This window comes from Schistocerca cancellata, chromosome 1, assembly GCF_023864275.1.
Source record: "Schistocerca cancellata isolate TAMUIC-IGC-003103 chromosome 1, iqSchCanc2.1, whole genome shotgun sequence".
NCBI classification, from domain to species: Eukaryota; Metazoa; Arthropoda; class Insecta; order Orthoptera; family Acrididae; genus Schistocerca; species Schistocerca cancellata.
Window position 1 is genome coordinate 318,635,055 of NC_064626.1, and position 14,598 is coordinate 318,649,652.

At 44.7% G+C, this 14,598-nt stretch overlaps 2 protein-coding genes across 5 annotated transcripts in view; one reads left to right on the forward strand and one right to left on the reverse strand.

Annotated features, from left to right (window-relative positions):
- Positions 1–14,598, forward strand: part of LOC126172942 (COMM domain-containing protein 4) — a 551,734-nt gene that overhangs the window by 351,968 nt on the left and 185,168 nt on the right. The window lies entirely within an intron of this gene.
- LOC126173780 (uncharacterized) overlaps positions 1–14,598 on the reverse strand; it is a 66,628-nt gene that overhangs the window by 16,418 nt on the left and 35,612 nt on the right. The window contains exon 5 of the mRNA XM_049920987.1: positions 12,158–12,319. Coding sequence (XP_049776944.1) covers positions 12,158–12,319 — 162 coding nt within the window. The remainder of the gene's footprint in view (positions 1–12,157; positions 12,320–14,598) is intronic.

The following is a 14,598-nucleotide window of genomic DNA, read 5'->3' on the forward strand; positions in this document are numbered from 1 at the left end:
GTGTGTGTGTGTGTGGTTTGAGGTTTTCGGGCGCTAAACAGCGTGGTCATCAGCGCCCAAACGCATAGAAACAGGAACACATGCAGTGAAGGGACGAAGACGGACACCGAACAAGGAGAACGGCTAAAAGACACAGACCTGACGCAGTTCCAAATCCTCACATACAGAGGCAAAACAAGAGGAGAAGAAACGCACTAAAAGAGGAAAGGAAACACAAGGAAAAGAGAACAGAAATCGAAGTGAAACAAGTAGGTAATCGTGACAGGCGGACCTCTTACCTAAAGCCTGGGTGAGCCAGTCACCCAGCAGCACATTAAAATCCTCTCGCTAAAATCCGAGGCAACAAATTGGACAGGACACAAAACCGTAACACCTTAACCACAGTCGTTGCGTCGTCTTGCAAAATAGAGGGCAAATCCTGTGGTAAGGAAACCACCGCCCTCTGGTCAGAGAATAAAGGAGTCGCTGTTGCCTGCGAGTCACCTGCTAAAGTAGCTCAGAAGACAGTCTACTATGCAGCCACTCTACCGTAGGCACTTTGGCTTCAAACTCTTCAATGAAGTATCAGAATGTCACCTCGATTGTCACCTGACGACCGAAATAAGAAGGTATATGTAGAGAAGACCATGTCTATAAACCAGGAGTTAGGTAACCTGTAAGACGACCACTGCGAAGACTGTCGAAACGTCGGTTGATTTAGAACTTCATAATATCGCGGTCTTTCACCCAAAAGGATTTTATTCATCTCGACACCAGCTGTGGAAGCGTACATAGACTGAGGTGACACAAGCCATGGGATAACGATATCAACATATACAGATGGCAGTAGTATCGCGTACACGATATAAAAGGGCAGTGTCATTTGTACTTAGGTGACTCACGTGAAAAAGTTTCTGACATGATTATCGCTGCACGACGTGAATTATGACTCCGACCGCGTAATGGTAGTTGGAGCTAGACACATGAAACATTCCATTTCAAAAATAGGCAGTTGTTAGGGAAATCAATATTCCGAGGTCCACAGCGTCAAGAGCGCCTTTGCTGATAGGATGACAACGCCTTTCCTAGGCTCGTGACAATGTCGGCTTATCCTAGACGACTGGAAAACCTGGCCTGGTCAGATGAGTCCCGATTTCAGTTGGTAAGATTTGAGGGTTTGATTCTAGTGCGGTACAGATCCCACGAAGCCATACACAACCATTCGCTCGACAAAAGATCCGCACCCAAAGACTGGAAAGTTACACAGGTCACACCAATATTCAAGAAAGGTGGTATAAGTAATCCACTAAATTATAGGCCCATATCGTTAACGTCGATATGCAGCAGGATTTTAGAACATATATTGTGTTCGAACAGTATGAATTACCTCGAAAGAAACGGTCTATTGACACACAGTCAAAATGGGTTTAGAAAACAACGCTCCTGTGAAACACAACTAGCTCTTTATTCACATGAAGAGTTGAGTGCTACTGACAAGGGATTTCAGATCGATTCCGTATTTCTGGATTTCCGGAAGGCTTTTGACACTGTACCACACAAGCGTCTTGTAGTGAACGTCTCAGTTATGTGAGTGGATTTGTGATTTCCAATCAGAGAGGTTACAGTTCGTAGTAATTGACGGAAAGTCATCGAGTACAACAGAAGTGATTTTTGGCGTTCCCCAAGGTAGTGTTATAGGACCTTTGTTGTTCCTTATCTATATAAACGATTTTGGAAACAATCTGAGCAACCCTCTTTGGTTGTTTTCAGATGATGTTTTCGTTTATCGACTAATAAAGTCATCAGAAGACCAAAACAAACTGCAAAGCGATTTAGAAAAGATATCTGAATGGTGCGAAAAGTGGCAGTTGACCCTAAATAACGAAAAGTGTGAGATCATCCACACGAGTGCTAAAAGGAACTGGTTAAACTTCGGTTACACGGTGAATCAGATTAATCTAAAAGCCGTAAATTAAACTAAATACGTAGGTATTACAATTACGAACAATTTAAATTGGAAGGAACACATAGAAAATGTTGTAGGAAAGGCTAACCAAAGACTGCGTTTTATTAGCAGGACACATAGAAAATGTAACAGATCTACTGAGCAGACTGTCTACACTACGCTTGTCCGTCTTCTTTTTAGAATACTGCTGCGCGGTATAAGATCCTTACCAGCTTGGACTGACGGAGTACATAGAAAAAGCTCAAAGAAAGGCAGCACGTTTTTTACTATCGCGAAGTATGGGAGAGAGTGTCACAGAAACGATACAGGATTTGGGCTGGAAATCATTAAAAGAAAGGCGTTTTTCGTTGCGACGGAATCTCCTCACGATATTCCAATCACCAACTTTCTCCTCCGAATGTGAAAATATTTTGTTGACACCGACCTACATAGGGAGGAACGATCACCACGATAAAATAACGGAAATCAGAGCTAGTACGGAAAGATATGGGTGTTCATTCTTTCCCCGTGCTATACGAGATTGGAATAATAGAGAATTGTGAAAGTGGTTCGATGAATCCTCTGCCAGGCACTTGAATGCGATTTGCAGAGTATCCATGTACACTACTGGAAATTGAAATAAGAACACCGTGAATTCATTGTCCCAGGAAGGGGAAACTTTATTGACACATTCCTGGGGTCAGATACATCACATGATCACACTGACAGAACCACAGGCACATAGACACAGGCAACAGAGCATGCACAATGTCGGCACTAGTACAGTGTATATCCACCTTTCGCAGCAATGCAGGCTGCTATTCTCCCATGGAGACGATCGTAGAGATGCTGGATGTAGTCCTGTGGAACGGCTTGCCATGCCATTTCCACCTGGCGCCTCAGTTGGACCAGCGTTCGTGCTGGACGTGCAGACCGCGTGAGACGACGCTTCATCCAGTCCCAAACATGCTCAATGGGGGACAGATCCGGAGATCTTGCTGGCCAGGGTAGTTGACTTACACCTTCTAGAGCACGTTGGGTGGCACGGGATACATGCGGACGTGCATTGTCCTGTTGGAACAGCAAGTTCCCTTGCCGGTCTAGGAATGGTAGAACGATGGGTTCGATGACGGTTTGGATGTACCGTGCACTATTCAGTGTCCCCTCGACGATCACCAGTGGTGTACGGCCAGTGTAGGAGATCGCTCCCCACACCATGATGCCGGGTGTTGGCCCTGTGTGCCTCGGTCGTATGCAGTCCTGATTGTGGCGCTCACCTGCACGGCGCCAAACACGCATACGACCATCATTGGCACCAAGGCAGAAGCGACTCTCATCACTGAAGACGACACGTCTCCATTCGTCCCTCCATTCACGCCTGTCGCGACACCACTGGAGGCGGGCTGCACGATGTTGGGGCGTGAGCGGAAGACGGCCTAACGGTGTGCGGGACCGTAGCCCAGCTTCATGGAGACGGTTGCGAATGGTCCTCGCCGATACCCCAGGAGCAACAGTGTCCATAATTTGCTGGGAAGTGGCGGTGCGGTCCCCTACGGCACTGCGTAGGATCCTACGGTCTTGGCGTGCATCCGTGCGTCGCTGCGGTCCGGTCCCAGGTCGACGGGCACGTGCACCTTCCGCCGGCCACTGGCGACAACATCGATGTACTGTGGAGTCCTCACGCCCCACGTGTTGAGCAATTCGGCGGTACGTCCACCCGGCCTCCCGCATGCCCACTATACGCCCTCGCTCAAAGTCCGTCAACTGCACATACGGTTCACGTCCACGCTGTCGCGGCATGCTACCAGTGTTAAAGACTGCGATGGAGCTCCGTATGCCACGGCAAACTGGCTGACACTGACGGCGGCGGTGCACAAATGCTGCGCAGCTAGCGCCATTCGACGGCCAACACCGCGGTTCCTGGTGTGTCTGCTGTGCCGTGCGTGTGATCATTGCTTGTACAGCCCTCTCGCAGTGTCCGGAGCAAGTATGGTGGGTCTGACACACCGGTGTCAATGTGTTCTTTTTTCCATTTCCAGGAGTGTAGATGTAGAACCCAAGTTGTCAACTAGGCACTGTGCAAGATGATGGTGTGGTTCCGTAATGGTGTGGGCTGCGTTTACATGGAATGCACTGGATCCTCTGGTTCAACTGAACCGATCGTTGAGTGGAGATGGTTATGTTCGGCTACTTGGTGACAATTTGCAGCCATTCACGGACTTCGTGTTCCCAAACAACGAGGCGCCATGTCACCGAGCCACAGTTGTTTGCGATTGGTTTGACATTCTGGACAATTCTAGCGAATGGTGTGACCACCCAGATCGCCCCACATGAATCCCATCGAACATTTATGGGACATAATCGAGAGGTCACTTGGTGCACAAAATCCTACATCTGTAACACTTTCGCAATTATGGATGGCTACGGAGGCAGCCAAAGGCTATTTACAATTTGTACAGAAAGCAGATGGCAGTTATAAGAGTCGAGGGACGTGAAAGGGAACCAGTGGTTAGGAAGGGAGTGAGACAGGGTTGTAGCCTCTCCTGGATGCTATTCAATCTGTATATTGAGCAAGTAGTAAAGGAAACGAAATAAAAGTTTGGAGTAGGTATTAAAATCCATGGAGAAGAAATAAAAACTTTAAGGTTCGCCGTTGACATTGTAATTCTGTCAGAGACAGCAAAGGACTTGGAAGAGTAGTTGAACGGAATGGACAGGGTGTTGAAAGGAGGATATAAGATGAACATCAACAAAAGCAAAACGAGGATAATGGAATGTAGTCGAATTAAGTCGGGTGAAGCTGAGGGAATTAGATTAGGAAATGAGACACTTAAAGTATTAAGCCGGCCGGAGTGGCCGTGTGGTTCTAGGCGCTGCAGTCTGGAACCGCGAGACCGCTACGGTCGCAGGTTCGAATCCTGCCGCGGGCATGGATGTGTGTGATGTCTTTAGGTTAGTTAGGTTTAAGTAGTTCTAAGTTCTAGGGGACTGATGACCTCAGACGTTGAGTCCCATAGTGCTCAGAGCCATTTGAACCATTTTTGAACTTAAAGTAGTAAATGAATTTTGCTGATGATGGTCGACGTAGAGAGGATATAAAGTGTAGACTGTCAATGGCAAGGAAAGTGTTTCTGAAGAAGAGAAATTTTTTAACATCGAGTAAACATTTAAGTGTCAGAAAGTCGTTTCTGAAAGTATTTGTATGGAGTGTAGCCATGTATGGAAGTGAAACATGGACGATAAATAGTTTGGACAAGAAGAGAATAGAAGCTTTCGAAATGTGGTGCTACAGAATAATGCTGAAGATTAGATGGGTAGATCACATAACTAATGAGGAGGTATTGAATAGAATTGGAGAGGAGATTGTGGCACAACTTGACTAGAAGGAGGGATCGGTTGGTAGGACATGTTCTGAGGCATCAAGGGATCACCAATTTAGTACTGGAGGGCAGCGTGGAGGGTAAAAATCGTAGAGGGAGACCAAGAGATGAATACACTATGCAGATTCAGAAGGATGTAGGCTGCCGTAGGTACTGGGAGATGAAGAGGCTTGCACAGGATAGAGTACCATGAAGAGATGCATCAAACCAGTCTCAGGACTGAAGACAACAACAACAACAACAACGGAGGCAGCATGGCTCAGTATTTCTGGAGGGGACATCCAGCGACTTCTTGAGTCTATGCCACGTCGAGTTACTGCTCTACGCCAAGCGACACGATATTGGGAAGTATCACATGACTTGTCATTGCCACCTGCTTGTCATTGTATGAGTCTTGTTTGAAACTCACGTTTATGGGGTCGCCCCTGCGGCCCCTGGCGGGCCAGAAGGAGTGCTGCGCAGCGAGGCTGCGGCCGCGCGTAGCCCAGAAGGGCCCCTCTGCGGAGGCGGAGGCGGAGGAGGGTCCGGCGCGCCGCCCCCGGGCCGGCCAGAAGGCCGAGCCGGCGGCCGTGGAGGCGAGCCGCAGCCGCAGCAGCCGCGCCGCCTGCCCGCGCCGGCCCCTCGGCGCCCAGAACGGCCCCTCCACCGACTCGGAGCCCAGCGACGCCCGGCGGCTCGCGAGCTCCAGCTCACCTGCTTCACGCTTACTCACTCCTGCAATTAAGTCCACCATTGTGAAACTCTCAACGTAACTTAAACCAATACAGTAACAGCGATAGTCATAAACTTTTAACCATAGCCGCGTGGCGTTTACGCCACATCACTACCGATATTTATTTCACTTTTGTTTCCTAATTTTAATGCACAGTACAGGAAGATTTTGTTACGGGACGCTAGCGAGTAGGTAGGATAGCAAGGGAGACTCATCGAACGATACAACAGATCGTCACTTGGCGTGAGAACGGCCTGGGGAGCGAGAAGTCTAACGCTGGAGTTTTCTCTTGGTACTGTGCATGCACTGCACATACACAAATGTGCACTACTGACCATTAAAATTGCTACACCAAGAAGAAATGCAGATGATAAACGCGTATTCATTGGGCAGACACAATATAGTAGAACGGACACGTGATTACATTTTCACGCAATTTGGGTGCATAAGATCCTGAGAAATCAGTACCCATAACAACCACCTCTGGCCGTAATAACGGCCTTGATACACCTGGACATTGAGTCAAACAGAGCTTGGATGGCGTGTACAGGTACAGCTGCCCACGCAGCTTCAACATGATACCACAGTTCATCAAGAGTAGTGACTGGCGTATTGTGACGAGCCAGTTGCTCGGCCACCAATGACCAGACGTTTTCAGTTGGTGAGAGATCTGGAGAATGTGCTGGCCAGGGCAGCAGTCGAACATTTTCTGTATCTAGAAAGGCCCGTACAGGACCTGCAACATGCGGTCGTGCATTATCCTGCTGAAATGTAGGGTTTCGCAGGGATCGAATGAAGGGTAGAGCCACAGGTCGTAACACATCTGAAATGTAACGTCCACTGTTCAGAGTGCCGTCAGTGCGAACAAGAGGTGACCGAGACGTGTAGCCAATGGCACCCCATACCATCACGCCGGGTGATACGCCAGTATGGCGATGACGAATACACGCTTCCAATGTGCGTTCACTGCGATGAGGGCAAACACGGATGCGACCATCATGATGATGTAAACAGAACATGGATTCATCCGAAAAAATGTTTTGCACCCAGGTTCGTCGTTGAGTACACCATCGCAGGCGTTCCTGTCTGTGATGCAGCGTCAAGGATAACTTCAGCCATGGTTTCCGAGCTGATAGTCCATGCTGCTGCAAACGTCAAAAATGATTCAAATGGCTCTCAGCAGTATGGGACTTAACTTCTGAGGTCATCACTCCCCTAGAACTTACAACTACGTAAACCTAACTAACCTAAGGACATCACACACATCCATGCCCGAGGCAGGATTCGAACCTGCGGCCGTAGCGGTCGCGCGGTTCCAGACTGTAGCGCCTAGAACCGCTCGGCCACTGCATCCGGCAGCTGCAAACGTCATCGAAATGTTCGTGCATATGGTTATTGTCTTGCAAACGTCCCCATCTGTTGAGTTAGGTATCGAGACGTGGCTGCACGATCCGTTACAGCCATGCGGATAAGATGCCTGTTATCTCGACTGCTAGTGACACGAGGCCGTGGGCATCCAGCACGGCTTTCCGTATTACCCTCCTGAACCCACCGATTCCATATTCTGCTAACAGTCATTGGATCTCGACCAACGCGAGCAGCCATGTCGCGATACGATAAACCGCAATCGCGATAGGCTACAATCCGACCTTTATCAAACTCGGAAACGTGAAGGTACGCATTTCTCCTCCCTACACGAGGCATCACAACAACGTTTCACCAGGCAACGCCGGTCAACTGCTGTTTGTGTATGAGAAATCGGTTGGAAACTTTCCTCATGTCAGCACGTTGTAGGTGTCGCCACCGACGCCAACCTTCTGTGAATGCTCTGAAAAGCTAATCATTTGCATATCACAGCATCTACTTCTTGTCGGTTAAATTTCGCGTCTGTAGCACAGCACCTTATCTTCGTGGTGTAGCAATTTTAATGGCCAGTAGCGTAAGTTCAACATTGAGTGAGATCCAAACGGAACGGACGCTCGAAACTGTGAGGCATTCTTGTGTAATTAATTTGACAGAAATATTTTTTGAAGGGTCACTGTGACCCTGAAATACATATCGTGTAACTGTTTTGTCGTTTTGTGTGAAGTTCATTTATGTGAAAATGGCACGTAGGAATGACATTTTACTAACTGAGTGTGCCTCGGGTAGACATTGTTAGAACAACTCAATTGTGAATGTGACTTAAATTATTTTCGTGATGAAACTGATCAGTCTACCATATCTTCAGACAGCGATGAAGAAAATACAGTTGTTCATGGTAAGAACGGTCACTGCTGGAGCACAGCTGTTCCTAAAAGTTCAGGTCTGTCAACTGTCGATAACTCGTAGTCCATGTTCCAAGAATGTGGAAATAACGGAAGAACAGATTTGTGAATAATGAAGAACAACTCAAAATATCCTTGTAATATGTGCATTTCATTAAATGAATAGCATCTTCATCTAATCGAACTGCAAATAGTCTTTTAGATCCGGATCACTTTCACATTTCTCGACTGAAAAATTTCCGTGACAATTTTACTTAGTCTCGAATTTTGGATGCATTAATTCTAATGTTGATTGAAAAAGTACGCGAGAGGTGAAATAAAATGAGTCTGGTACGCGAGGGTCCAATTGCTTTACGAAATATTCTATTTTCAGGTAATTTGTCTAGCAAATAATTGAGTCACTGTGTCCTTGGTGTACATTTCGTGTGATGGTTTCAGAGGGATACGGTATTATAGTTAATAGCACTGAACTGTTTCCCCTGTGCCACTTCGTTACACACTGTTTAGTGCATGCAGAGAAGAAACGAATTGGGACGACAGCTACATGTTTACAAGACGGGAGGGAAGCAAATTACCTCTAGTGCTGCTAGGGATAGTGAGCGCGGACGCTACTTACTGAAATCCACCATGTTTGTTAGTCCTGACTTTTTTTTTATCGTGGGAAGTGGAATCTTCAGGAATCCACTGCGTAGTATTTGAGCGTAACAATTTGCATCTTCTGGGACTTATAATTCACGTACCCTAATACATACTTTGCTGCCTCCAAAAAATAAAGTTACGCAATTATTTTTTATTCGTTAGCAGGTACATGTCTGCAAACCTTGTACACACTGAAATCGACATGCCACGGCACCGTAGCAGGCCGACAGCCCATTCACAAAGCCGACTGTCGTGCAGTGATTGGTTGTCAGCAGCAACAGAAATGCTCTAGCTGTGTCAAGACAACTTCGTTGCAGGCCTGGATCTAGGGAGAGGGGCACACCGGGGTTCTTGCTCCTATATCTGCGGGCTACGCTACCGTGGCATGGGGACGGCAATGTGTACTAGCACGGCAAAACTCCAGTCTCGCCACAATCTGTACATCATTGACGTCACAAACACACTCGCGTAGTGGTTGGTTGCTGATTTACGTGCAGGCACAAAAGGTCCAGATTGTCCAGATTGCTCGTGGATAAAACGAGCGTTTCTCTCTCATTTGAAGTGCGTCTTTAATGGGTGTGCTGTAATATTATAGCATTTTTAAAATATAGTTTAGCCTCATCCACAAAATTTTTACTTTATCCACTGCCAGTTTTGATGGTTAAACCATTATCGTCGGATGGTAAGCATCTTTTAAATAGGTATTGCAAACATCGACGTTTTCTTTCTGCTGCGTGTGACGTGTCCATGAGCGTAGATTGGGTCTTGCAAGTGCAAGAAGAGCAGTTTCTTCTCATTGTACACCAGCGACACAATGTTAGTTTTGTTTTGCGAATAAGTATTTTTTTAAAAATTTTAACTTCTTTCTCTCCTTCTGAGAGACTAGGTGACAGTGAAATCGTGCTAGTGTAATATGATTGTCTTTAGTAAATGTGACTCAAGGAACCTCTTCTTCTGTCCCCTTGTTTTGCGTTTTGACACTAAATTGATCGACGAGTGGTTAGGTAGCTGCTTTCGACCCTTTATTGAATTTATGCACGATCAAAGCTTTTTCTGCGTTTTATCAAAAACCTTTCGATAAGAAATTAGCCTGAAAGTTGCAGGAGTCAGGCAAAGCCCTTTTTGTTGCTCTTTTTTAGTAACCGCATCGAAATTTGGCCGCGCGGGATTAGCCGAGCGGTCTATGGCGCTGCAGTCATGGACTGTGCGGCTGCTCCCGGCGGAGGTTCGAGTCCTCTCTCGGACATTGGTGTGTGTGCTTGTCCTTAAGATAATTTAGGTTAAGTAGTGTGTAAGCTTAGGGACTGATGACCTTAGCAGTTAAGTCCCATAAGGTTTCACACGATTTGAACATCGAAATTTTGCCTCAATAAAAATTCTACCACTCTTATCTCTGGAATATTCGGTCCAGATGGCACGGAAGTCTCTGTTTTATAGATCGCAAGGGGACATCACGGATCGGCTATCTCCTTCATACTTACAGGTTTTAAAATGCAGTGCCCAGGCATCTATTTGCTATGATGCAATTCACAAAGTCTAAAAAATCGCCTTTGAAGATTCGATTTCTGATCACTGGTAACTATAAAACGTGGATTTTTTATTCATGAATTAGTCCGTAACTCGGCGCATAGCGCCGCTGGTTCGAATCTCGCTAGTAGCATACTTTATTTTACCTTTTTAGAATTCCATACTTATTAACAAATGGAAATATTAATTAAAATGTAGAATCATATTTTTTTAAATTCTGGCCGTTGTGTCGCTCAATATGTACACAGCAAGCAATAAAAAAAGGATAAATTTGGAAAAGAAATAAAAATTCAAGGAAAACGCATAAAAACAGATTTTTAGAATGGCACTGTAATTCTGTCAGCACGCAAAAGGCTTGGGAGGTCATAGGAGCGTAATATGTCTACGAAACTGGACAGTAAAATTAAGCGAAAACAATAATTCCAAATTAGCGGTATTTAGCGGAACAACGCGAAATCGGCGATTTTTAGAGATATAATGGAATTTTTAAATGTGAGAACAGCAGTTTACTAATATTCGTAATTGATATTTATTAACTGTTAAAATTGCATTTTGACTTCTAATCTCTCGTTTGTAATCATAAACTAACAGTTATTTTCTCACGTAACGAGCTTAGATGTCTCGAAGAAGATAGCACCGAACTTAAAAAATATAACACAGAATTTGGCAAAAAACAATATCAAATTTGTCAAAAACAACACCAAATTTAGCAAAATAAACAGCACCAAATTTGCCAAAAAAATAACATGGAAATCGGCAAACCTGGTAACATTAAACTTCCAAAATAGTACCGAATGTGGTAAAAAAAAGGACAAAAAGTTACACCGAATTAGGCAAGAAATAACGGCAAATTTGACAAAAAAACGCCGAATTTGGAAAATGGACAACGGATTTGGAAAATGGACAACGGATTTGGAAAATGGACAACGGATTTGGAAAATGGACAACGGATTTGGAAAATGGACAACGGATTTGGAAAATGAACAACGGATTTGGAAAATGAACAACGGATTTGGAAAATGAACAACGGATTTGGAAAATGAACAACGGATTTGGAAAATGAACAACGGATTTGGAAAATGAACAACGGATTTGGAAAATGAACAACGGATTTGGAAAATGAACAACGGATTTGGAAAATGAACAACGGATTTGGAAAATGAACAACGGATTTGGAAAATGAACAACGGATTTGGAAAATGAAAAAAGAATTTTGCAGAAGTATTAACTAATTTGCAAAAACAGCAATGAAGCTAACAAAAACCAACATTAATTTTGGCAGAAATAACACCGAATGTGACAGAAAATAACACTAAACGTGGCCATAATATAAAACGATTTTTTGCTATTTTTCATTGTAAGATGAAGATGAGGGAATGGCAAAGTAGTAGTCTCGGCCAGCTTTCAAATTGTTGTGCTATAGAAGAATGTTGAAAATGGCGTGGGTAAGGAGACTAACTAATAAAGAGATATTGAACCGAACTCGGAAGAAGTGAGTTTCTTGTCACAACCTGGCAAGGGACAGGTTGATCGTGCTTATACTGAAGTGTCAAAGAATAATTAATTTAGTGATGGAGGGAAGTGTGTGGTGTAAACATTTTAGAGTGTGACAAAGGCTTGACTGCAGCAGGCGGGTACAAATGATAGTAGGGCACACTGATTGTAGAGATGGGCGCAGAACAGCAGCAGCAAGTCGAGCAGGACTCACCAGCGTGCGGGCTGCCGCGCTTGCCCCTGGCTGGCACGAAGAACTGCCCGCCGGACTTCGAGGCCAGGTAGCTGCGCAGACCCGCGCGCCGGTCGCGACTCGCCGCCCACTCGCCCGCCAGGCCGGCGTCTTCCTCCTCGCCCGCACCTTCAACCATTACCTCTGTGGGCACAAGTGTGGCGACTTCAGAGTAAGCCACTATCCGTACTTCCGGTAACTGCACTGTCTGATCAACTGTTAGTGGATGTTAATATGGGGATTCTCCACCCTTCGCCATTATGACGGCTTGAATTGTGCTGGGATCTCTTTCAATGAGATTGCTGAGTGTCTGTGGAGGAATAGTGGCCCGTTCGTCCTCAAGAGCCGAAACCAGAGGTGTTCCATTGGTTTCGAGCGCTAATAACCCCGGCGTTGAGCACCTATAAGTTCCATTAGGTTAGAGTCGAACTATGGGCAGGCTACTTGTTATCGGAAATGTTATTGTCCACAAACCATTGCCCCACAGATGACGAGATGCATTATCATGTTGATAGACTCAATCAGCGTCTCCAAAATGTTCCTCTGCTGTACACAGTACACAATGCTGTAAATTGTGTTCATACCCATCCGAAATTAGCATTTCCCCACCTCTCCCATGAAAAACAGCCCGTACCAAACAACAACAACCACCACCACCATAACCTCCACACTTCACTGTTGACGCTACACCTGATGGCAGGTAACGTCTTCTAGGCATTCTCCAACCTCCATACCCTTCCACTGGGTTGTCAGATCGTGTTTTACTGGCAAGATGCGAATATTTGTTACATGCAGTTAAGTCGCCATATTGTGTGCAGAGCCCAAGAACAAATAGTTTTGTATTCTGGTGATCTTCACAAAGAGCACTGACGTTATGCTTTACGTTGTTACTAATGTACAATATATTCGTGTTGCAGTATTGTATCTGTCGGTTGGGTTTAATGAAGAGACAGAGCAAATGCACAAAGAATGAATCTCATATTAAATTGCTATTTCTTTCTAAATAAATCGTAATAATTACTAACAGATGTTATATCTTTATGTGTTAAGGTTTATTTTCCTTTTTATTTTGTCAAAGATAGTCTAGAAATTACAGTTCGCTATGTATTCAGGCAACAGTAATATTAGAACTTTTATTGCGCAAAACTTTGTCATAATTAATTTTACGTGTGTACTGTACCATTCTCCCTAATAAGTTAGTAACATAAACAGCTTCATTCGCATTTAATCGCGATTCTTCGAACAGCATGCTAGGAACTATTAGTTCCTTTCACCTGGGGACACAGTTTTTTGTCGCCCTTCAGTGGATCATCTTTGAGAGGAGCACGGTAACGTTTCAATGTAGCCATTTATTGCTTAAATGCGGAATATGAAGGAGCTGAATCGTTTTAAACAGTCACCAACTTCGGAGGAATTTTTCTTAAGCATGAACAATCCTAAACTGGGAATCTTATGGCAGTATCGTACAGACGAGAAGAGAATAGAAGCTCTTGGAATGTGATGTTGCAGAAGAATGCTCTGTATTAGATGAGTAGATTAGATAACCACGAGTAAGTGTGGAATAAGAAGGCAATAAAAAAGCTTTAGGGTACATCTTGACTAGAGGACTAGAGAGGGTAAAACTCATGTTGCGGCACCAAAGAATGGGCTGTATGGGTTTAGGTCTCAGTAATTACGCAGAGGTGAAAACACTTGCACAGTATACAGTAGGGTGGAGAGATCTATCAAACCCGCACTCGCGGGCGTGCGACTAAAACTGATCAAACTATTCCGTGGATGAACGTAACACATTATTGCTCAGTCAGTGCCTACGTAACAAAAATACTTCATAGAAATAATGGTCACTGGGTGCTAGGTGAACAGTTTCCCAACTGTCGAGCTGACAATTTCAATACCGGGCGTTTCACAATAACGATTAAAGAAAGAAACTTGTATCTTAAGTAAGAGAATGTGTTCTTGGCAGTGAACGCAGATCCTCGTTTACAGAGAGATCGCTGTTCGGATAACCAATGCAAATTAGAGAGTACAAAATAGTCATCCATAGTTGATATTATTCGAGATCAGTGGTTCCCATCTGGGGGGGTGATTACCCCCAGAAACTAAATCGTTTTTAAAAAGTCGTTACTATTATCAATATTTTGTAAGAGTGTAATACTAATTCCATACGTTACCAAAAATTGTTTTCTTCCATACACCACTACTAACGTGTGACACAATGTGGTGATAGTTACAGTTTGTGAAACGGATGTATGAACATCTTCCTCACATAGTCCACCCACAACACACAAACTTTGTAATTTGTAGCAAGCATCAATGAAAATAAAATTGAGCTACGTATATCACATATTCTTAAATATCTCATGAAACTACACTCCTGGAAATTGAAATAAGTGTTACCATGAATTCATTGTCCCAGGAAGGGG